Below are 23012 nucleotides of genomic sequence, written 5' to 3'. Positions count from 1 at the left end.
ACAATACTAGTATTTAATACCAATACACTCAAAAATGTTAAACGGGTAACATCTATGATACATGTGTTTTACCACAATAACAAAGCCAGTGTATCAGGAGCTCCAGGATTGCCCTTCTGCTGGGGTGGCAGCAGCTGGTTCCCCCAGGACGCCCACCCCACCCAGCATAGGTCTAGCATCGGTGACATCTTTCAGGGCTTATGTTCACATTTTGCTGCCTTCAGTCCACCTCTGTCCAGTCATGAGGCCCCTTCCTGGAGAGGCCTCCCCAGTTGAGAAGCCTCCATCCTGCCCTGCCCCACCAGGGCCTCTCTGCACCCTGAACACAGCCCTCATGGCCGAATGCACCATCCGGGAAAGCTCGGTGCAGCCACAGTTATCACGAGCTCCACACCAGGAAGAGCATCGGGCATCTAGTAAACATTTAATTTGTTTACTAGCCTGTCCATGCTAAGTCACTTCAATCGTGTCTGATTCTTTGTGACCCCATGGACTCTATCCTGCCAGGCTCCTTTGTCCATGGGATTCTCCAGGCAAGAATACTGGAGTGGGTTGCCATGCCCTCCTCCAGTGGATCTTCATGACCCAGGAATTGAACCCACGTCTCTTAAGCCTCCTGCGTTGGCAGGAAGGGGCTTTACCACTAGTACCATCTGGGAAGCAGGTGGGAGACACCTAGCCTGGAAGACAGATAAAACCGCCTTCCAGAGGGTGAGGGAGCTAAGCTATGAGCCCTCACCACTGATGGACTGGGGTTTAGGAGAGCCCCACCCCCAGTGTGGTACTGACCCCCCCCCCACACACTGCTCTGAGTGAGGACCACCAAGCCCACACTTGTTAGCAAAGAGGAAATACCCCTCGTTGGGATGGGAGCTGGTGGCCTCAAGCTGTCACATCCTCCAGCATAAAACTCATGCACGTGGGTTACAGCCCACAAGCCTGGCCTGGCCTTTCCTTCCACCTAGGCCACTTCACTTTGAGGAATTTTTCATCTCTTTAATGCTGTAATATATCCATCTTTAAAAATTAAGGTATCCCAGCCACTACTTATGAGGCTCCCCATGTGAGGGAAGTGGCCCCATACCCCACACCGGGCTCCTAGGCGTCACCCCACTTCTCCAGCTCCAGACTTCCTGCTTCAGAGAAGCCCCACCCCAGTTCCCTCTGTGTGTAGGTGGCCCAGGCGCAGCACTGATGGGGACACCAGGAGGTCACCACGGCTGCATTCTTGCTCTCACACCTATTTATTGCAATAATCAGGGAAGCCGCTTGTGTGAGCCTGGAAAGGTGACGCTTTGTGGACAAAACGAGTGGCCTCAGGGTCACCGACAAGCCATGTCTTTGTGCTGCCTTGGCCCCAGGGTGCCTGAGCCCCGCCAGTAACAAAGGAAAGGCTTACTTGAGTCACGGCTGCTGAATGGCCACCCAGACGTCGGGAGGAAAGATGGCAGTGGGGAGCCGGCCCGGCTGTCCTCCTCTACCTGCTGTGTGATGTGTCGGACTGTGTCTTTGTTTTTCCGATTCTTCCTCCGGCCTGTGGGCTGCCAGCCATCCCCAGCAGTCTGCTCTGAGAAGGAGTTCTGAATGGTGCCATCCATGGCAGAAGGCGGCTCGCTGCCCCCGAAGTGGGCCGGTGAGAGCGGCTCCTCCTTGACGTGCAGGGGCCCACAGCCCACGTCGCCAGGCCACAGTGGCTGTGAGGCAAGGTCATCAGGGCCTTCGGCCTTGGGCTCCTGATCCTCCTTCCCATAGCTGCTCCCGCCCTCGTGACAGCTGGCAATGGCTGAGTCCCCGGAGGAGTTGGCGGGGCTCGTGCGCCGGGCCAGCCAAGGGGAGATGCTCCTCCCAGCCATCACAGCGGAGATGAGGGCGTCCGCACCACCACCGGGCGGGGCACCCACCTCAAATGCCTCCAGCTCATCCGAGGCATCTGGCTTGATGCTGATGTCCAGCGCGGCCTTGATGAAGTCATGGCAGGCCTGCACGATGTCCGTCATCTGCAGGAAGCTAGCCGCCGACATCACCTCAATGACGTTCCTGCTGGTGAGGGCCAGGTGGGCAGAGTACATGAAGTCGATGATGGCCTTGAAGCCCTGGGCGGTGACGATGTCCAGGTGCGTGACCGTGGCCTGCTCAGAAGTCTTCTGCACCTGGCAGTAGAGCGTCTTGAAGTAGCGGCTGCTGCCGAGCAGGACGTTCTTGTGGGCTTTGAAAACCTTGCCCTCCACCACCACACACACGTCACACAGCACTCCGTGCTGCCTCTGCTCATTCAGCTCGCGCAGCAGGTGTCGGTAGTGGGACGCGATTTCCATATCTTCCTTCCGGTTGTTCATCTGGGATCCTGGGGTGGCCTCCTCTATGGACTCTGTGGGGTGAGAACGGAAGGGTTACCCGCACAGTCACACATGCACCAAGGGCTAAAGAATGTGCAGAGGGAGGCGGCTGGGCACAGAGCACCTGAGGACGGCACCTGAGCCAGCTCCGTCCTCCTGCACACAGCGCTGTACACGCTGCAGCTGACCCTCCAACCAAGCAAATATTCCAGAAAGGAAGTGAAGGCCCATCCGCAGTTGAAGAGACTTTTTTTTACCAAAACAGAAAGTCTAGGTGAAGTGTATCAGGTGCGCCTTCACCCCCACCCTTGAAGAAGCGTCTTTAATGGCAAAACGACAGCAACATCCTACACAGTCCAGCCCGCGGGGCAGGAAGGGCCAAGGCTGGGTGCCCACAGTTCAGTCCAACCCAGCTGCAGAGGGAGGAGGCCCCTGACTACCTAAGCTCCCCAGGAAGGTGTCCAGTGGAGGAGGGACCCAAGGTGACAAGAACCCCCTTTGTTATCCCAAGCACCCGAATCGTTTCTCAAGTTGGGCTCTACCGTGCTGCTCCCCTTGGTTCTGTTTCCCAGCTCTCTGCTGCCCCCAAAGTTTCTGGGGCCACCGGACTGTGTGGCCGAGATAAAGGCACTTCAGTGCTGCCCTGTCAGGAGGCCACGTGGGCAGGGCGCCCTCTGAAAACCGTGCAGGGATGTGTCCTGGCCTTTGCTGCTGACCAGCAGCCCTCGGTGTCCTTGGCCCGTGCAGCGCCATGCCCCAACCTGTATAGCGTCACTGTGCATGTTGGTCCTGACATCCCCCACGAGGACATGGTCATATTGGACGAAGCCCCTCCCGCTTCAGTACAAGTCCCAGCCCAACCGGGTCAGGTTCTGAGGTGCTGGGGGCGAGGACCTCAATACATGAATTCTGGGGCCATCATTACCACGTGAAACCCCCCGAGGAAGACAGATCTTCCTTTTAAACTCACCCTTCCGCAGCTGGTCAGAGGTGGGGACATCGTCCACCTTTCCCACGGGGAGCAGACAGAGGGCAGGCAAGGGAGGGAGGGTGCGGGACACCTCGTGGTGGAACAGCTTTCCCTGGACTTCCAACACATTTCCCAATGTCACCTGGGCTCACCTGCAGATGGCTGCAGTCCTCATGCCAGGAGAACGAGGCCAGGGAGAGTCCAAGTCTTTTGCTCCCTCATATCTCTCTACCGTCCCCTGGGCACTGTCCCCGCCAGCCCCCACCCCACCCTAAGACCAGAAGTAAACAGGCTACTTCGATCATGAGACCAGTGGGACCTGACCCCAAGGATGGACCCTGAGGAGGAGGGGGAGTGGTCAGAACTGGCCATGGGGGGCCCCCAAACTCACAGCTGATACTGGGGTGTTCAGCCCTGGGTGCATGGGGGCCCCCGAGGGCAGTCATCCCCCAGTCTGCTCTTCTTCCAGGGCATGCAAGGAGGGGAGGACAACAAACAGGCCATCCAGGTTGGCTTTACCCCACAGCTGGCATCACACTCAGGTTAACCAGACACTGAGGGAGGAACTGGAACACGTGTCAAGTCAGGAAATCAACCGTCTGAGTGCAAACCATCGGCTTCGTGCCTGAGTCCACGAGGAGCTCCTGGGCATGTACAAGGGATGGGGGGTGGAGGGTGGGGGGTGGAGGGAGGTACTCAGGCACCTAAGGGCCCTGTATTCAAATTAGGAAGATGCAGGTTTCATTACCTGACTTCCTGTATGAATAATAAACCTCTTTATTCACCAGTGAAGCAGATCCTCTTAAGAATCAGGAAGAAAACCAAAAAGGGGGAAACGCCAGAGCCGTTTACAGAAGCAACTACCTCACAGGGTTTGCATTTCTAAAATAATTTCAACTCATCTGGGAAGTTCTAAAATAAATTATTATTCAATCAGAGCAGCTTAAAAATCAGATATGTATTTCACAGAGAATCTGTTGTAAGAAAATACAATTTTCATTAGGGAAAAAAACTACCTGTATGCTAAAAAGAAGAGGAATCTAAAGGAATGATAATCAAAAATAGATTAGTCAGGGTCTTCCCTGGAGGGGCCAGTGGTTAGGACTCCACCCTCCCACTGCAGGGAGCATGGGTTCAATCCCTGGTCAGGGAATTAAAATCCCAAGGGCCTTGTGGTACCGATGAAAACAAACAAACAACAGATTAGTCTGCTATGGAAACATTAAGCATACCCATAACTTATCCAAGCCTACTGAAACTTTAGGGGAATGACTGAATTTGCATTACAAAGTTGCTCATGTCTGAACATCAGTGAGACATTCATGGGGTCCTGCCCACCTGACCGCAGCAGAAGAGCTGCTGCCCAATGGGCATGACCCTAAAAACAGAAGCATCCTAGTAGTCACATCACACAGCAGTCTGGCCAGAAAGACGCAGGCCTCACACTAAAGCATGCTCACAGAGGTTTTTCTTTGAGGGCTAGGACAGCAGAGCATCTGCCCTGCCCCAAAGGAGGGTACTGCCTAGTGGAGACGCACCTGGCCATGGGACACACACCTGCTCAGGAAGCACACACCAGTGGACTCACACTTGTTCATAGGACACACATGCTAAGTTGCTTCAGCCCTGTCCGACTCTTTGCTCTGCTATGGACTGTAGCCCACCAGGCTCCTCTGTCCAGATTCTCCAGGCAAGAATACTGGAGAGGGTTGCCATGCCCTCCTCCAGGGGATCTTCCTGAGCCAGGACTGAAACTGTGTCTCTTATGTCCCCTGCATTGGCAGGCATGTTCTTTACCACTAGTGCCGCTAGGAAGCCCCATAGCACACGCCTGTGGACAGATAACCTGACTGTCATTCTGAATTACCTGTGCTGCTGCATGGACCACAGGGCACTGTCATGCATTTCAAGGTCCACAGGGGCAGTCCTGTGAGGAAGGGACCCTCGAAGAAGAGCCTGTGGCCCTGAAGGGTCCCAGATGCCGCTCTGTCAAGAGAAGCTCAGACTGGTGAGAACAAGGGGGCAGACGGGTTATCTGCTGCCACACCAGCACCTGCAACTTTGTTAAAGTGACCCATGTGCCGCCTGGAAGCCACTCCATCTCTACACAGGTTTCATGCCTCCTGGGGTCCCTACTCCCTGTTTTATTTATAGCTCGCTAATCTCAAGACACTTCAGCCTCAGACAGAATCACTTATGAGCACCTTGGTGCAAATACAAGTTGAATCCAAGTTCCAGACTAGACTCCAAAAGTGTGCCCATCTGCACCATGCAGATTTCAGAGACACCCTCAACAGACATAACCCAGGACACAGGGACCATGCAGGTGATGGCACGGCGAGTGATGGAAGGGGCAGCCGAGGCCTCATCCTGCCTGGTGGGAATCTTGCCTGATGCTGCCAGAGCCATTTCTAATACTGACGCCTCTGGGAAAGGTGGAGGTGGTCTCCAAGCTGCCTGGCAGGGAGCCTGAGTCTAGCCATTTGGAGCCACCAAGCTTATATTGGGTGCCACAGACCTGCCCTGCCCCAAGTCTCACAGTCCCGAGCTGGCTCCCATGACCCAAGAGACCCAAGTCTCGACTCTTCAGTATAGTGACCTGGGGTCAAGGCGGGGGGGTTGAGGTCTCCCCTAAACAAGTTGCACTCAGACATGAGCACTGACCTGCTGTGCCAACCTCCTTTCTGAGCATCAGGGGCAGACGTGATGTCAGGGGCACTCCCATCTGTCACTTCCAGGGTACAGAGCCCGCAGCACTCCAACCCCAGGGCACCTCACGAACCCTCTCCCCACAGCATCTAAAGGTAAGGAGGCTGCAACCAAGAACCATCTTCAAAAACTACCAGCAGGAGGCCCATCTCTTATTCATCCAGCTTGCCCATGAGACCACGGATACTCCTCTGGTAAAAGCCAAATAAATTGCCAAGTCTCGAAAATCACAAGAAACATGAAACATGCAGACTGCTCTGAATTTATTTCATTTGCTGCACTGTAGGTTCAGATTAGTAATTCTGGGAGCAGAAGGGGGTATTCATATGCTTTTTCTCTGGTCCCTAAAGAGCTCCACCTTGAAGACAATTGGTTCTAATAATAAGGACACAGAATAGTGAATGCATTTGGACTTTGTATCCAGCTGCACTCAAAGAAACTCCAGGTGTGGGCAAGGATTGGGAGCCCTGGCCGACTGGTCCCTCCCCAGGGTCGGTCACCGAGTTCCAGTACAGAAAAGCCCAACGCTAAGAGGTGAGCACCTCAAACACCCATGGAACCTCCTCACCAACCCGACTTCAGCTCTTCTCACTCTGTGTTTCCACTGTGCTCCATTTACACTTTCTTGAAATTTTCCTGGAAACATGACCTAACAGGTGAATATTGTTTTAAGGTGGAAGCAACGTACCTTTAGTGCTAGAACCAGAACACCCACTCCTGGTCTGCAGAAGCCAAGCTGCTGCCTGGAGGCCCCATGAAGCCCCATCTCTGCCCTTGCCCGGCCGGCCGAGCACGTCTAAAAGGCCCTTCCAGGTGGACACAGGTGAGTCTCTAGATAATTACACTGCTTGAAAGCAACCGGACAAAGGAGACGGTGCAGGAATACCTTCCATGAAACTGGAATTTGCAAAGAGACCTACACGGGCAGGGACAGGGGCTGCCTGGCCTGGGAACAGCGAGAGACAGAGACACCGCTGTGTGCAAACCCACCCATTTACTCTCTTCCAATGAGTAGCTTGTTGTACGTGAATTATGACAATGTCGACTACAAAACTACTTTTATGGAAATATCCTTGCTCGACTACAAACCAGTGCGTACCCATCACCATTTGCCATGGGTTGAACTACGTCCCAGACTCACTTGTTGCATGTGACCTTATTTGGAAATGGGGTCCCTGTAGATGGAACTGGTTATGACAAGGTCGCTAGGGTGAGCCCTGCTCCAACGTGACTGGTGTCCTTAGGGAAGGGGACCTTGGGACACAGACCTTCATGGGGAGACAGCTGTGTGACAGAAGAGATGAGGCCATGGCTAAGGAAGCACCAGAAGCTGGAGGGACGGCTGGGACAGGTCCTCCATCCCGCCCAGCACCTTCAGAGGAGGTGTGGCCCTTGTTCTCTGACCTCTGCCCTCCAGGGCTTCGATGGGATAAATCTCTGTCATTTAAGACACTCAGCCCAGGGTTCTGCTAGGAGCCCGGGACACACATGTCTCTTATGTACCAAAGAACCCACCAACACCAGTGGGTGATATGGTTCATATGAGAAGTGCTCGGCTTCTTCCCACCAAGGCCTCTGCCCATGGGCAGAACCCAGCCAGCCCCGGGCCCTCCCTGTGTGGACACCATGTCCCACATCCCAAGGTTCTGAAAAACCCAAGATCCAAGACACTAAGAACAGGAAACCATTTTATAACCCACACTTTATACACATTGTTTTCTCAGGGTTCCTTGTTGCCTTTTAAAATTTAAAACTAAGCTCCTGACTAGGAAGAAATATGCCACATTCAGTAACAGAAATCATCTTTAGGTACCCGGCGGGGTCAGCTCTGCCTGAAGTTTCTCCAGTGACTCACAGCCTGAACCTTGGGTGCTGTTGACCAGGGTGATCTCAGAATGCAAACCCTTGTGGGCCAGGGTGGGTCCCCGCCCCCGGCCCCTGCCCAGCCCCACCCCACCACCACCCTCTTCCCTGTCACGGCCTCTTTCAGTTCCCTCACCTCAATGGGACCAAAAGCCTCCTCCGCGCCCCTCCCTGGACTCTCCTACCTGTCTAGACGTCACTTCCTCTCAGGATGCACACACCCTGACCACACAGGACCAGATGCACCCTGTCCCCACCCGCCTGCTCTGGCTCTCAGGGTGGAATGACCCACAGAATTCCAAGGTCTTAGCTGTGGCCCAGACTTAGTCCCAATGCGATTCCATATCAGCCCCTGAGGGTGTCCAGGAGCCTGGAGGTGTGCTGGGCACTGGGCTCAAGCTGAGTACCGGGCCCGCCCCCCCAGGCCAGAGCCAGAGCAGCACAGAGGTGCTATGAGGGCTCTCAGGGAGGTAGGGGCACAAGCAGCAAGACTGAGTGAGTGGGGCCTGGGTATGGCCACCCCAGAGACCTGGCTGAGGCTGACTCTCAAGGTTCCAAGGAATGGAGCCACCCGCGCTGACATCCCAGCCCAGCCTGGAGGACTGCAGCCCAACTGGCATCACGTGGACAGAAGAACCACAGAAGTCGGCCCAGCACCTTGGGACACAAGAGGCCTGTGTTTCAGGACGGTCGAGGGCATCGAGCTATGGTCAGCACACAGGCAGCCCAGGGAAGACACAGCACCTCGGCGTCTAACGAGAGAGCTTGTAGGACACAGACGGGGCGGGGCCACTGAGAGAACCACAAGGAGCCCGGGGTGGTGCCGGCTCGGACCTCAGGGTGGTTAGGGCACCAGCCACCAAGATGGGGAAGCCAGGGGCTAGTATATCAAGGGGAGACACAGGCTCCCAAGGGAGAGCAGCCCCCCAGGGGTCCCAGATGTCCTGATTGGTAGGGTGCCTGGGGCCCCAGAAACAACTGCAGGGGCAGGGAGAGAAAAGAAGAGACCAGGCAGGGAGACCTCCTACAAAGCCGAAGCAGAATCACGGCCCCAGCCAGGCATCCACCCAAGAGCTCTGTTGCTTCTGCTGGTGGGAAGCCGATCCACAAATTTGCTTTGCGGGGTTGGGGAGAGAAAGGGGAAGAGGTTACGGCTTTACCCGTGCCCCCAGGCACCTCCTGCTACACTCGACCCTCACTGTGGCCCTTTCCTCTCTAAACCACGCACGACTGTAATGGACAGCTACCAGCTCCCTTCAGTTCAGTTCAGTTCAGTCGCTCAGTCGTATCCGACTCTTTGCAACCCCATGAATTGCAGCACGCCAGGCCTCCCTGTCCATCACCAACTCCCGGAGTTCACTCAAACTCATGTCCATCAAGTCGGTGATGCTATCCAGCCATCTCATCCTCTGTCGTCCCCTTTTCCTCCTGCCCCCAATCCCTCCCAGCATCAGAGTCTTTTCCAATGAGTCAACTCTTCGCATGAGGTGGCCAAAGTATTGGAGTTTCAGCTTTAGCATCAGTCCTTCCAAAGAACACCCAGGACTGATCTCCTTTAGGATGCACTGGCTGGATCTCCTTGCAGTCCAAGGGACTCTCAAGAGTCTTCTCCAACACCACACTTCAAAAGCATCAATTCTTCGGCGCTCAGCTTTCTTCACAGTCCAACTCTCACATCCATACATGACCACAGGAAAAACCATAGCCTTGACTAGACGGACCTTAGTCGGCAAAGTAATGTCTCTGCTTTTGAATATGTTATCTAGGTTGCTCATAATTTTTCTTCCAAGGAGTGTCTTTTAATTTCATGGCTGCAATCACCATCTGCAGTGACCCTGGAGCCCAAAAAAATAAAGTCTGACACTGTTTCCACTGTTTCCCCATCTATTTCCCACAAAGTGATGGGACCAGATGCCATGATCTTTGTTTTCTGAATGTTCAGCTTTAAGCCAACTTTTTCACTCTCCTCTTTCACTTTCATCGAGAGGCTTTTTAGTTCCTCTTCACTTTCTGCCATAAGGGTGGTGTCATCTGCATATCTGAGGTTATTGATATTTCTCCCGGCAATCTTGATTCCAGCTTGTGCTTCTTCCAGCCCAGCGTTTCTCATGATGTACTCTGCATGTAAGTTAAATGAGCAGGGTGACAATATACAGCCTTGCCATATTCCTTTTTCTATTTGGAACCAGTCTGTTGTTCCATGACCAGCCCCCTTAGGCTGTGATGAGTCACTGGACAATACAAACATGCTCTTTTTAACAGGTGGATCAAAAGGCATATCCTGCCATGGATGCAATCCCCCCAGCTGCTGACAAGCCGCCTCCTCCTGGAAGCCTCCAGGGGCTCCTCCTATGACAGCACTCGTGGTGCCTCTGTCAATCAAGAGATACTGTTTAAATGTCCCAGCATAGCTCCTGGTAGAAGTAGCAGCGGACAGCACCTTCTTGATCCTGGGTGGGCCTGAAGGTCTCACCTTCACCTCACTGAAGGACATGACAGTGAGGCCATGGACAAAGGGCATCTGACCAGTGCCATGACATCCCAGGACCACAATTCAGAAATGACACCACAGGTGTGGCTGAGAGGTGGGCTCTGATGTTCTGCATCAGTCACAGCTCACAGCAAAGGTGGAGGATGGATACAGAGTTACTTGCTTTTGTGGGGTGAATTGTGTCCCCAGAAGACAGTACCTGTGAATGCAACCTTATTTGGAAACAGGATCCTGGTAGATTTAACCAGCTTAAGATGAGGTCATAACCCAGTGGGACGGGTGTGTCACAAAAAGGGGAAATCTGAACACAGACATACAGAGGGGGATGGAGGCAGAGGTGGGGTGGCTACAGCCCAGAGGTGCCTGGGCCACAAGAGCTGAAGACGAGGGCAGGACCCTCTCCCAGAGCCCCTGGAGGGAGCACAGCCCCACGACCCCTGCTGGGGGAACATGTTTCTGTTGTGTTTCTGCTGTGTTTGCCACCAGTCTGTGGCACTTTGTTACAAAAGCCACAGGAAAAAACCACACATCCCCTTAAAATTTTTAAGTTTTTCTTGAAAACTGATCGGCCTAAGAAGGCAGAAAAATTATATCCAAGGGTTTTTAATCTGAGCTATACTGTGACTTGAAATGTTAACTCTAACACTTGTACTCCCTCTGCCAAGGAAAAACATCAAATCTAAACAGGAAAGGAAAAAAAAAAAAAAGCAGCACCTAGTTCTCAAGCAACAGGATGAAATCCTCTGTAGTCTTTCAACTTTTGTCTTTGAAACACTTTCCAACAGAAGGAAAAGTTGCAAGAATGATTCTTGAGAGAACTCCCTCCTAACCCTTAACCAGATACACTAGTTCTTTAATATTTTGCAACATTTGTTTACATCAAGCAAATGCTGGAATCCTCAATCCTGGTCTTTTCTATTTAAAGTTGCATTTCTTGAAAACAAGAGGATCCAGCCAATAGTCTAAGGTGCTACCTAGGAAACCCCACATCGTACAGGTCACTGGCTTTGGACTGGGGCAGAGAAATGAAATGCACGACTCCTTGGCTGGTGGCAGGAGAGCCCGCATGCAGGCTCGGACCAGAACAAACATTTGTTCTGGCATCTGACACAATTTTAGCTGCTAATCGGACATTTCCAAGTCCCCACTGTCATTCTGCATAGGCCTTGCAGACGGTAAACACTCATTAGATGCTCAATAAATGAAGGCTGGGTGGACAGTTGCCGAGTGAATGAAGAGTGTGTGTCTGCAGTAGCAGACAGGCACACACCTGAGAGAGACTCTCACCTCAGGACGCAGAAACCAGGTGACAGTGAGGCGTGAATCCCACTTCCCTCACCAGCTCAGCCAGTGTTCTCCTCACGAGAATCAAGGCCCCTGTCCCTCAGCCATGCAGCTATTTCATCAGCTGCCATTCAAACAGAGGGGCACACGCTCCAGACCCAGGGTTGGCTGTGGATGAAAACAATTTACCTAGTAAAGGACTAAGGCAAAAATGGCTCATGGCTCCAAACAAACACTGAAATATTTGAAAGAAATGATATTGCCAAAAAATTATGCTTAAAAAATTCCAAGATGATACTACACTTTATTAAATCTAGAATTTTCAAACAAAACTTACATAGGTGATAATCATTTTGAACAGTTTATGTACAGATCCTTAATAAAAGGTACACGTATCTTTAAAAGCAGGCACAAAATATAAAAACGATTCATTTTTTTTAAGTCAGAAATTCCGATGCAGACGTTACTGTCACACTTCGGACACTGAGTACCAGACACGCAGTCCCGGTTGCCTGGTCCTCGAAACAGGGTGGGGCTCCTAACGGTCAGAGGATGCCACCAGCCAGACCACCATGTGGGACCAACAGGTCTGACTTTCCAACAAACACCCCAAAACAGAATAAAGCAGATTCCAGAGCCACCACCCCAAGTGTAACTTCTTCAAATGCAACTCCTGGGTCTGTCCCGACCGCAGCTCAAATCAACTAGTAGTAAAAACTTGGAGGATGCCATCCCCAAGCCTGAGCCCCAATTGGGGGCCCCAGGAGGTACTCACAGAACCACCCACATGAAGGAAAGCATGGGACAGTGAGACAAAACGTCTGTGATTTGCTTTAAAATAGTTCAGAGCAAAAACAGAGGAACTCAAATGTGAGAAGAAAAAGGAATTACTGAAGCTGGTGAAGGAAACACACTCGCTAATTCTGTGTGTGTTTGAAAACTTCCAAAATTTCCAAACTGAAAATACAGTGAGGTTACAAAAGAACAAGATCACTTTTACAGAATCAAGGGAGTTTGTGATTAAGGAAGTTGGGTGCTAAGAGACGATGCTTCTCAGGTGGCGCTAGTGGTAAAGAACCCACCTGCCAGTGCAGGAGATGGGAGTTCGATTGCTGGGTTGGGGAGATCTCCTGGGGGAGGGCATGGCGACCCACTCCAGGATTCTTGCCTGGAGAATGCCAAGGACAGAGGAGCCTGGCAGGCTACAGTCCATGGGGTCACAGAGTCAGAGATGACTGAAGCAACTTAGCACACACACACACACACACACACACACGTGTGTGCTGAGAGACAAGGCTGGTGCCTGGCCTGCAGACCTGAGTCCAGGACTATGCATGCCAACACAGTGGTGGGGGTGGGGTGTGTGTGGCACAGCCTGTCTGCTACAAGAGTCACAAGGGTGTGCATAGGGACCTGGCCCCTCCCACCCCAGCAGGGGAGGGTCCTCATCCAGGAGGTGACCATGGCGGGGGAATCAAAGTGACAGCCGTGACCTTGGCCTCCAGAGGGTTCAGGTCCCAAGGATCAACAAGAGGGGGAACTTCACTTGTGAACGTGGAGGACATGCCGGGCGTACAACAGCCCTGTCTATACCCACAGCCTTTACGACCACCATGGGACACGCCCACGCCGGTCACTGTAAGAATTACGACTTTCAGGCCAGTCACTCAGTGAGTCTATGTGATGTTATCTGCGGCTCCTCATGGTACTCTTGCATGAAAGGTTTTCTAAATTTTGAAGACTACATTTTATTTTCCTCATCTTCTATAAGAAGCAATAAAAACGCTGTCTAGAAAAGGGGCCCCTTCAGCTTCCCAGGGGCAAGAAAGGCCTGGGTCCATCTGGGAGGCAGATGGGCACATGGGTACCCAGTCCTGCAGAGGTCAAAGGAGGGGCCGTGCCCTGCTATAGAGCAATGGCACTAAACACCCACCCCAACGACCCCACCGGACACCCTGGGCTCTGCCTCTGCCCCCACCACACCCTCCCTCCAGGCCCAGCTGCATCTCCTTTGATCTGTAGGCATCGACATCTATCTGCTCTGTCACATCCCCTCTGGGGACATACGACCCAACACAGCCAGGACCTTGTTGGCGCCTGCGTCCTTGGACTGAGAGCCCCTCCTTGCTGAGAGCGTGGGGCTGAGTGCAGATCTGTGGGGCAAACTCCCTAACACCATGGTCACTGGCCTCATTCGCTCAACCATCAAGGGAAGGGCAGGTATGAGCGGTGATTGCTGGAGATGAATGGGGAGGCCTCAGGAAACCCTGGCATTGAGAAATAAATGTGGCAACGTGTCAGGAGAACACAAGTTGTAACGGTGGAGAGGGCTGAGTCCTTTCTCCCAAAATGATCTGCTCACGTCTTAACCACAGAATATAACCTCACTTAGAAACAGGGCCTCTGCAGGTGTAATCAAGTTAAGATTAGATCATCATGGTGGACACTAATTCAAGGTGACTGGCATCCTAATAAGTAGAGACAAATCTGACACCAGGGTGACAGCCATAAGGGCAGGATGGGAGGCATGAGGGACACGTCTTGGCTGTGAGCACCCAGGACTGCCAGTGGCCACCAGAGACTCAAAGAGGCAGGAAGCGTGTCCTTCCCTGGAGCCTCTGGAGAGAGGGTGGCCCTGCACACACCTTGACTTAGGACTTCTGGCCTCCAGGTTGTGAGAGAATAAATCTCTGTTGTTTTAAGCTCCAAGATTAGTGGTCCTTTGCCTGACAGCCCCAGAGAACTCATACAAACAGGAGACTAACTTACACAGATTGCTCCCTGGTCAGATGGTAGGAAGGCTCTCTGAGATGGGCCATGAAGGGTTCCCAACCAGGATCCACACAGTCCAGTCCACCAAGCTCCCCCGTACCTGACTCAGCAGCTTGTGGCAGGGCTAGAAGTTGTATCCAGATGAAGCTCACCCCATCAAGCCAGAAACACAACCCATCCCTTCCTTCAAGGAAGCCATATGGCAAAGCCACTCATATCCAGAGTCTGGAACACGGACAGGTTTCACAGCAGCTCAGCCAGGGGTATGTGGGGAGTGCCCTCGAGACAAAGGGAGAATCGTTGTCTGCCCTAATAGTCACATGTCCGCTTCAGTGTGTATCAAGAAAAACATAACTGAGATGCCTGACTCACGACTTCATGGATATTCTTGCTTCTTAAGATGAGGCAAAACAAAGGTAAGTAGATGTGAGATTGGTGTGACCCTCAGGCAGTAGCATGGGCAGCACTGAGCTGTGCCTGCCCTGCGTGCTCCTCCAAGGCTCAGTGCATTTGCTGAGCTCAAACACTCTGTCTTTGAGGGACCACCTGAGCCTCAGTGAAGCGGGTCTGCTGGATGCCGTGCAGGTGGGTCCCCTGGCACTGACCCTTCTGACCCTCTTCTCAGGCTTTCAAAGGCACATGTACACCTGGAAGTGCTCCCAGCTCCCTGGCCTCCTGAGGGCCCTGCTCATCACAGAGGAACCACGGTCACTGCAGCCACGCGGTACACCTGCTGACTGAAACCTCTGTCTTCTCTCCGCTCCCAAGTCCAGGTGTTGGGATTTCCACCCCACAGCAGCATCAAAAGCAGCAGACGACAGAGAAGCCAGAAGGGAAGAGGTTTAAAAGATGCCCCACCCACACCCCAGTGTTTTTCACGTCGTCCAGTGGAGCTCAGTGACTTTAAAGGTAAGGCAGTCCAAGGACAGTGTTACCTTATCACTCCCTGTTCTGATCTCATTCTGCCAACAATGTAAGAAAGAATAGGGGGACTTCCCCAGTTGTCCAGTAGTTAGGACTCTGCTTTCATTGTCATTGTTCAATCCTGGTTGGGGAACTAAGATCCTGCAAGCCACATGGTTCAGCCAGAAAAAAAAAGAAAAATAGGAAAAGTCAACGTACCCAATATTAAAGACCACTTTTCTCAGGTGCCCAGCAGGCCTGTCATGATACATGGTCACTGTCCCCGTGAAGGGTGTGTCTGCTACTAACTTATGAAAAGTTCTTCACAACACTCTGAAGTTGAGGGGTTAAGTCTTCATATAAAATAATAGCAATGAAATAACAATGTCTCTATATCACCAGAGGCAATGAAAAAACACCATGCCTTCATGGAAAAACCTGGAAACTTCCTGCTTATGGAGTTATCCATGTATAACCAAAAACGAAAGCAAAAGTGAAATACATGGTAACACACACACTTTAATAATATAATCCTGAACAGAACTCTGAAAGTGCCAGGAGGAAGCTGACCGGAGAGGTTCTACTCACCCCAGATGAGATGCTCAGCTCTTGGCCAGTTAGTGCCCAAGTGGTGTTGAATGTCCTGCCTCCTTTAGTCTCCAGTTAGAAATTAAACAATATGCATGGACACAGCATCAGCAGCAATCGCCTCTCATCAGAGGAATGAGCCCCTGTGAGACATTGCTGAGACTATTCAGAAGGGAAGGCGACCGTAGGCGGAAGCTCGGGTCTCTTCCTCAACAGCAGGGACACATGCCCTCAGCTTTGTCTTACCTGAGGAGCTTTGTAAGGGAAATTGCCACTTTTAACTTTCCCCTCATTGCCAGTTCTTACTATTAACACTTTAGAGGCAGATGGAGAATGCTGGTCAGTGGAGAGGGGTCTGAGACCGGCAGTGGAGGCTGCATTCAGACCACTAGCCACAGAAGTCATGCTAAGGCAGTTTTCATGGGACAGGGCAGCAACAAAAAGAATAGCTCTGTCCACTCTTCTTAAACAACCCCCGGGCCCTGCCAGTGGGGCCTCACCTTGTCTGATTGACAGGCCCCAAATGAGACCATGTTGGAAGCTCTGGGACCCTCCCCCGCAAGGGCTGATGAGCCCTCCCCAGTGTCCTGGGGTCCCAGGGTTCTTGGCCTTGGAGAGGAGAATGCAGAAGGCTTCCTGCGCTTTGATCACAGGAGTTCCTAGACCAGCCACCGACATGGGGCTCCGTCCCACTGGACCAGCAGCCCCCCAACCCTGGTCTAGATGCAAGACCCACTGGAAAGTCAAGGGCTGCTGTTTATGAAGAGCCAGAGTGGCAGGGACCTCAGGGTGCACACAAGCCGGGCGTGGCCCCCTGCTGAGAAGTGTGAGACGGTGGGGGAACAGCTGGGGGAGGGCTCACAGACTCCAGGTCACAGCCCCGAAGCTCTGCCACCTGAGGCTGCTCCACTTTCACCCCAGAACAAGCATTTCTCTCTGTGTCCCGCTTCTCCACGTGACCTTTCCCCTGGGGACCTGGGACGTGTGGCCCGCCAGCCTGCTCCACTTTTCGTGTGAGAGAGGATGTGGGCCACGGAGCTGGCTGCCACAGGGCTGGCAGGAAGGACTGGGCTTCAAGTGCAGATGGACAGCTTCTTCAGAGACCAGGGGTCAGAGTGGGGCCTAGGCCAAGGGGACCGATACCCTGGAAAAGGCGATGGCCACCTGTGTGCGAGACTCTGAGCATCGGGCGTCTCTGAGTCAACCTCACCTGAAGCACAGCGGACGTCGCTAGTCCAGGAACTGAATGTAGAGGACCTGTCCTGAGCAGTCAGCTGGCTCTGCGATTCTGAGAGACTGTTCCCCACAGAGTCAGCCCTCTCCTGCCCCTGAAGGAAACAGTAGTGTCTGAGCCATCTTCAAACTTCCTAAAGAAGAGGAAACTCTGGCCCTGAAGCTGCACTGCTTAGAATGGGATGGGATGAGAAAACACACCTGTTCTGGACACGAAGGCCCATTTGAGGCACCCGCCTGACCTGCTCACATGGGCAGCCCATTTGCCCACAGCCCTGAGCTCCTCCAGAGACCTGGCCCCTCCCCTGGGTCTAAAACACAACCGAACCCGACACCCAGACGTCATCCTGCCTGCCCCACCCTGGGCTTCTGGGCCACCCTCCTGATGGTGTTTTCCATGACCCCATCCACCCTCTCACTGAAATCAACAACCCAGTGTACTGGTGCTGCCCCTCTGACCAGTGAGCCCAGCCGGGAGTCCCTGAGTGGGTCTCATGAAGCTCATTTCTGTGCATCCTGACACAGGGCCTGTGCACCTCGGCACGGCCACCTTGAACTGAGGGCAAATCACCACCTGGATGTCAGCCCGGAGAACAGCGAACCCAACCTTTAAACGGGTGAGTAGTGAGTGGCCAGCCTGAGGGTCCTTGCTCCCCAAGCCGAGTCCCTGCTGGGCTCTCTGGCCCCAGGTTCAGCCGAGGGACAGTGTTCAGAGTGGCCAAAAAAACCTGGGTCAGACCCTCTGCATGCCACGTGACACACTGAGAGGGCAATCTGCCCAAGGCCGCCCAGGCCCCACCCGCCATGTGTCCATCTTCACGGCAGCTCCGGTTGCTTCAGGTTTTCAAACCCTCTCTCGAAGACAGAAGCATCTTCTTTCTGCTCCACAAAGAAGGGGTCCCACCCCAGGTCCACTCAGACAAGCAGGGCTGGGCTGCCGCTTGGGAGCCAGGAAAAGGACAGCTTCCCTGAGACTTTCCCCGTGAGCGTGACATTTAGGAAGGGATTCGTGTGCTGAAACACGGGCTTTGGAAGGCATCATTTGAAACTACGTCGCCTCTCGCCCCCAACCCCACAGCCAATCAGCCCCTAAAGCGGCCTGGCCCCAAGGTTTCTGCCCTCTCCTTGGCTACCCACTCTCTGTGAAGCGGAAGTTAGAAAATAATTTGCCAATAGGTACTGGAACCAGGGGCTGGCACCATAGGCCCAAACTGGGCCAGGGGAGGAGTCTGCATGGACACTCTTTCCTCCAATAGTCTTCAGAAAGCCCACCAGGTGGGCCACACCCATCCTTCTCTGAGCTCTCACTAGCATCTGTCATTCACATCGGTGGTTCCTATAGGGCCCCCACTCTGACCCATCCCAACAGGTCAACAGCCCCACTGCAGGAATTCTGTCTCCAATCTGGCCCACAGCAAGCTCTCAATACAGCCAAAAATCATCATGAATAAGAAACTCTGGGAATGTCTCTCTAATGTGACTCAAAAAACACACCTGTCTAAACACAGAACCTCTATAAATGCTGTTGAAAAACACGCTAGCACTGTTCCTCAACTTTCTAAAGTGCCTAAGTTGCTAATTTTTTAAATCCAAATAATGACATTTTAAAAGGTTTAGTCATTTCAAAATCTAAATAAGAGTTAAACGGCAGTGTTGAGAGACACTGAATGGAAAACTTTGCATCAATCACCCTAAGGTCAGACCTGACTGGTTGAGTTTGTCCTTATCCTTCACTAGGACAACTTTTCAGCTTGTTAGAAAAAGTTATTTTTCTTTTCCATGACTTCTCCATCTACAAGCATCTGTCATCACCAGAAAACCAGAACCCAGAGCCCAAGTACACATGCGTCAGGCACATACCATACTGAAGCTCGTAAGGCGGAAAAGAGGGAAAATGCCGCTGAACCTGGGGCTGAATACCCCAGCTGTACTGGCCATTCCAAAGTCAGAGCCAATGGCAGAGGACACAGGGGCCGGGGTAGGACAGGACAACTGTGTTGCAAAGACTGAAATGAGTCATGTGGTCTCAACAGAGATTTTCAAGCATTGTTTATTCTCAGGAGTTGGGCCATTCAAGCACACTTGTAGCAAAAAGAAGAATCTTTTTTGTTCAGGGGAGCGGGCAGGTTCACAAGGGAATTCTTGATAGCCTATAACCACTCAACAAGATTTTAAGCAGAATATGTTCTTTCAGAGAGAAGGAAAAGCCTCTGTTTTTATGAGGACACGACACCCCCAGAATAGGGCACAAGAACCCTCCGCCCATATTAACACAGCAGTCAATAGGGCACCTGGGCACAGGAAGCACCAGCAAAGCGAGGCACGGGTTCAAGTTCAAGTTCACAGCGCCAGGCTCTTGGAAGATGTTTTGCGGGGCCTTCACTGCTGGTCCGAGACCTCTGATAGAGCAGAGCAAGCGCACAGCTGCCCCAGAAACACAGACCACAGGGACGCAGTGGCCCAATTTCGCTTAATTTGAAAAACCCCACATAAGGACAATGTTGAAAAGTTTGTAATATTTGGTTTAACATGTTTGCAAATAACACATCGTCTGACTGTAAAAGAGTGTCCTTCCAGGCCCCCAGTGGAGTCTCACCCATCTTCAGTGTTGACCTCACCTTCCAAGTGCTTATGTGTGACCAAGGAGGGGGGCAGCCCCCTCCCCCTGGATGATCGAGTGGGGATACAGAGCGCCCAAGAGGATTGGAGCCCCTGCAGCTGACACTCCACCAGTTCTGAACACCAGAAACTGGACGTGGAAAAAGAGCTCATTTTCAAATCTTAAACAGCTAGATCTGAACAAAACTCATCTCATCCAAACAAAATTCTTTCATCCAGGGTAATGGCAATGAGGCCTAATGAGATCCTGTCCTGAGGCTGGCCTCCAAGAAAGGCTGACCTTGGGGTTTAGCCTAGAGGTGAGGCTGGCCTCCCAGAAAGGTTGATCTTGGGGTTTAGCCTAGAGGTATCCATTCCATACCCCCTAAACAGAACTCTCCCATAAACACCCACGTACACCTCCTTCCCTTCAGTAAAAGATATAAAAATAATTACTAGTTTTCTAGGGGAACATACTGTCTAAGTCAGACTTACATCTAGTAACTTCTGCCTCAACAACCTCTCACTTAGTCCTTTCTGAAATAGCAAGGAGTCTCAAAGTTTTCAGTTCAGAGTATTTATCAGGAAACACACCAACTAGAAGGAGTGCACTATAGTAAAATTCTATTGTTTACTTCATCATTCATGTGAAAAACCCTTCCATAAGTTTCCCTTTGGGGAACAAACTATTTCCCCCTCCCGATGAGTGAAAACACTGCCTTCATAGGCTACACGCAGGCCAGCCATAGACCGAATCTACAGCCTGCTACCCAAAGGGAAGTTAGCTTTGATGATAAATCCAGTATGAAAGATTCTACAACTGATACAATTAAAGCGCACTCAAGGACTCCGCACAGGTGTCTGAGCCCAGCGGCTCGCCAATGTGTTGCTAATTAGCATTTCTTTAAACAATGCTGATAACAATCTTGCCTCCGAAATCCAGGACAAATGCTTCGCTGAGATTGGAGCAAGGAAAGCGTAAGAAAATTCGCTGAGAATCTCAGTCAAACTTTCTTTTGTTTGTATTTCCTCGGTGTCAGAAAATACCAGTTCTTCGCCCCTTTGGGTTGTACCCAGGCTCCTCGGTCCAGCCCTATTGTGCGTGGTCCGTTAAACCTACAAATAATGAATTTGTCAGCAAGGCGAGAGGAACCCCAACTAGTCTGAGCCCTCCTCCTGGTGCAGAAAATCGCCCATTTGCCATCCAGATTGAGTTGTCAGACATTGACTCGTGCTACCCTGCGAAACTGACATGTCTATTTACAGAGAAACAAAGACGCGGCTCGCGGCGGACCCCGCTCCCTCCGCGCGCCCCGTCCGCTCCGCGCGCCCCTCGTCGCTCTGAGCGCCCCGTCCCCTCCGCGCTCCTCTAGTTGCCCGGCCTCGAGGCCCCTGCGCCCTGAATCAGCCAGTAATTAAAATGGAGACGAGGCCAGTGCTGGGCTTCAGGGGGAGACAATGACCCCCAAGGCCCGGCGGAGAGCAGGGACCCGCCGCGCCCACCTCCCGCAGTTCCGACTCTTGGCAAACTCGGCGCGGGCGGGTCCGGGTGCGGCTCGGAGGCGCGGGCGGGGGGCGCGCGGGGCGGCGCGGGCGGGGGGCGCCAGGACGCCCCCGGGCTGCCTCCTGGGGCCGGGCGTTGACGCAGCAGAAATTACCAGCTGGAAAATTCCCCTTTCGGAGGTAACGGGGGAGGGACCGCGGCGGCGGCGGCAGGAGGCGCCGAGGACTAGGGGCGCGGGGCAACCCCGTCGCCGCCTCCGCCTCAGCGCGCAGCCCCGCGGGGACCCCGCGTCGCCCTCGCCCGCCCCGCCCCGCCCGCGCCACCTGAGCTCAGGGACCAGCGGGGACCGGGCGGGGGTCTCTACCGCCGCCCCCAGAGCTGCAGCCGGGCGCGCCGATCGCCGCCGGGAGGGCGCCCCCGCGGGGCGGGGCGCGGCGGGGCGCGAGGGGCAGGCGGCGGGGGCGCGCCCCGACTCGGAGCGGCTCCAGCCCGGAGCGGTCCGGCTGGCCTGAGCCCCGGCCCCGCCAAGATGCGCCGGCCCGGCCGCGGACAATGAGCCGGCGCCGCTTACCTGTGACCCCATGGGGCGCGGGCGAGGGCGGGCGCCGCGGCCGCCGGACCAGCGCCGGTGATCGCCGCGGCCGCCGGGCGAGCGCTGCGTCCGGGCGGGTCCGAGCTGCGCGCTCGCCTTGGCCGCTGTGTCCGTCTGTCCGTCCGTCTGTCCGTCAGGCCGGCGCGCGCCCCCGCGCCGCTCCAACCCCGCGGCCCCCGCCGCCCGCGCGCGCGCCCCGCCTGCGGACCCTGACCCCGCCCCCCGGCGCGCGCCCGGCCGCTGCTGATTGGCCCGCGCCCCGGTCCCGGCCCCGGCCACCGCCCCGGGCCCCGCCCCGCCGGCCCGGCCGCCGCCCCGCCCCTCGGTCGGCCGGCTCCGCTAGCGGGGCGGAGGGGGCCGCGGCGAGGGTCGGTGCGCCTCCGCCCCCCCGTGGGCGGCTGGACAGCGGAAGTGCGGGCTGGAGCTCGCTGGGCATTGTGGGAAGCCCCCTCCGCAGGGCTGGCGGGGGGCGGGGGTGGCGCGGCGTGGGGTCTCCGGGTGCCCCCTCCCTTCCCACGGAGACCCAGCACCCCGCAGACCATCCGGTCGGACACGTGGGTCTGGACGAGAGCACCCCAACTCTTGCCCAACCGCGCACCTGGCGCTGCCCACGCACCTATCCCCCGGGCCACAGGCTGTCCGCGTCCCCCGACGCGCAGTCGCGCCGCACAGGTCTCGCAAACTTCGCGCCTTCCCGGCGGTTTGTGCGGCCGCGCGCGGTGGAGCGAAACAGCGCTCCCACAGCGCCCAGGGGCTCGGGGCCGCGCCGTCGGGGACCTCGGTTTCCCCTGGGAGAGGCGCACCTCAGGGCGGGGGCCACGGGACAGTGCGTGCCACAGGGGATTAGATTTGGCCAATGGAGGCATCGGCGGCCGCGCGCGCGCGTCGGTCCTTCCAGCCGCGTGGTATCCCCAGGGCTTTGCCGCGCTTCCCCCGCAAGCGATCTCGAGTCCTGCTGCCCGAGAGCAGCCCCATGCGTCCCTTCTCGCCCCCGCTGTCCTTGAGTCCTCGGGCAGACGGAATGGGAAGCGTGGCCCCGCATTCCTGGCTGGCCTGTGCGGGGGCAAAGGCCACCTCTCTTCCTCTCCCGGCCGCGACGGTGGGAAGGGAGGTGAGCCTGTGGCTGGCCAGTCGCGCAGGGGAGTTGAGCACGACCTGGCCATCCAATG

General features: G+C 54.4%; 1 protein-coding gene across 2 annotated transcripts in view; it reads right to left on the bottom strand.

Moving 5' to 3' along the window:
• The window catches only part of ZBTB46 (zinc finger and BTB domain containing 46), a 51193-nt gene extending 28522 nt beyond the window's left edge, over positions 1-22671 (bottom strand). Inside the window, exons 1-2 of one of the 2 annotated variants that reach the window (XM_069546610.1) lie at positions 22647-22671; positions 1400-2368 (exon numbers count right to left, since the gene is read on the bottom strand). In XM_069546610.1, coding sequence (XP_069402711.1) covers positions 1400-2336 — 937 coding nt within the window. In that variant the 5' untranslated portion in view covers positions 2337-2368; positions 22647-22671. Of the gene's footprint in view, positions 1-1399; positions 2369-21822; positions 22033-22646 lie in introns of those variants that run through there. The other variant, XM_069546609.1, reaches the window with a different exon arrangement.
• Positions 22672-23012: the final 341 nt, after the last annotated feature.

This window comes from Ovis canadensis, chromosome 13 (genome assembly GCF_042477335.2).
Source record: "Ovis canadensis isolate MfBH-ARS-UI-01 breed Bighorn chromosome 13, ARS-UI_OviCan_v2, whole genome shotgun sequence".
NCBI lineage: Eukaryota > Metazoa > Chordata > Mammalia > Artiodactyla > Bovidae > Ovis > Ovis canadensis.
The sequence above is the reverse complement of the archived record's forward strand: the minus strand, read 5'-3'. Positions and strand labels throughout refer to the sequence as shown.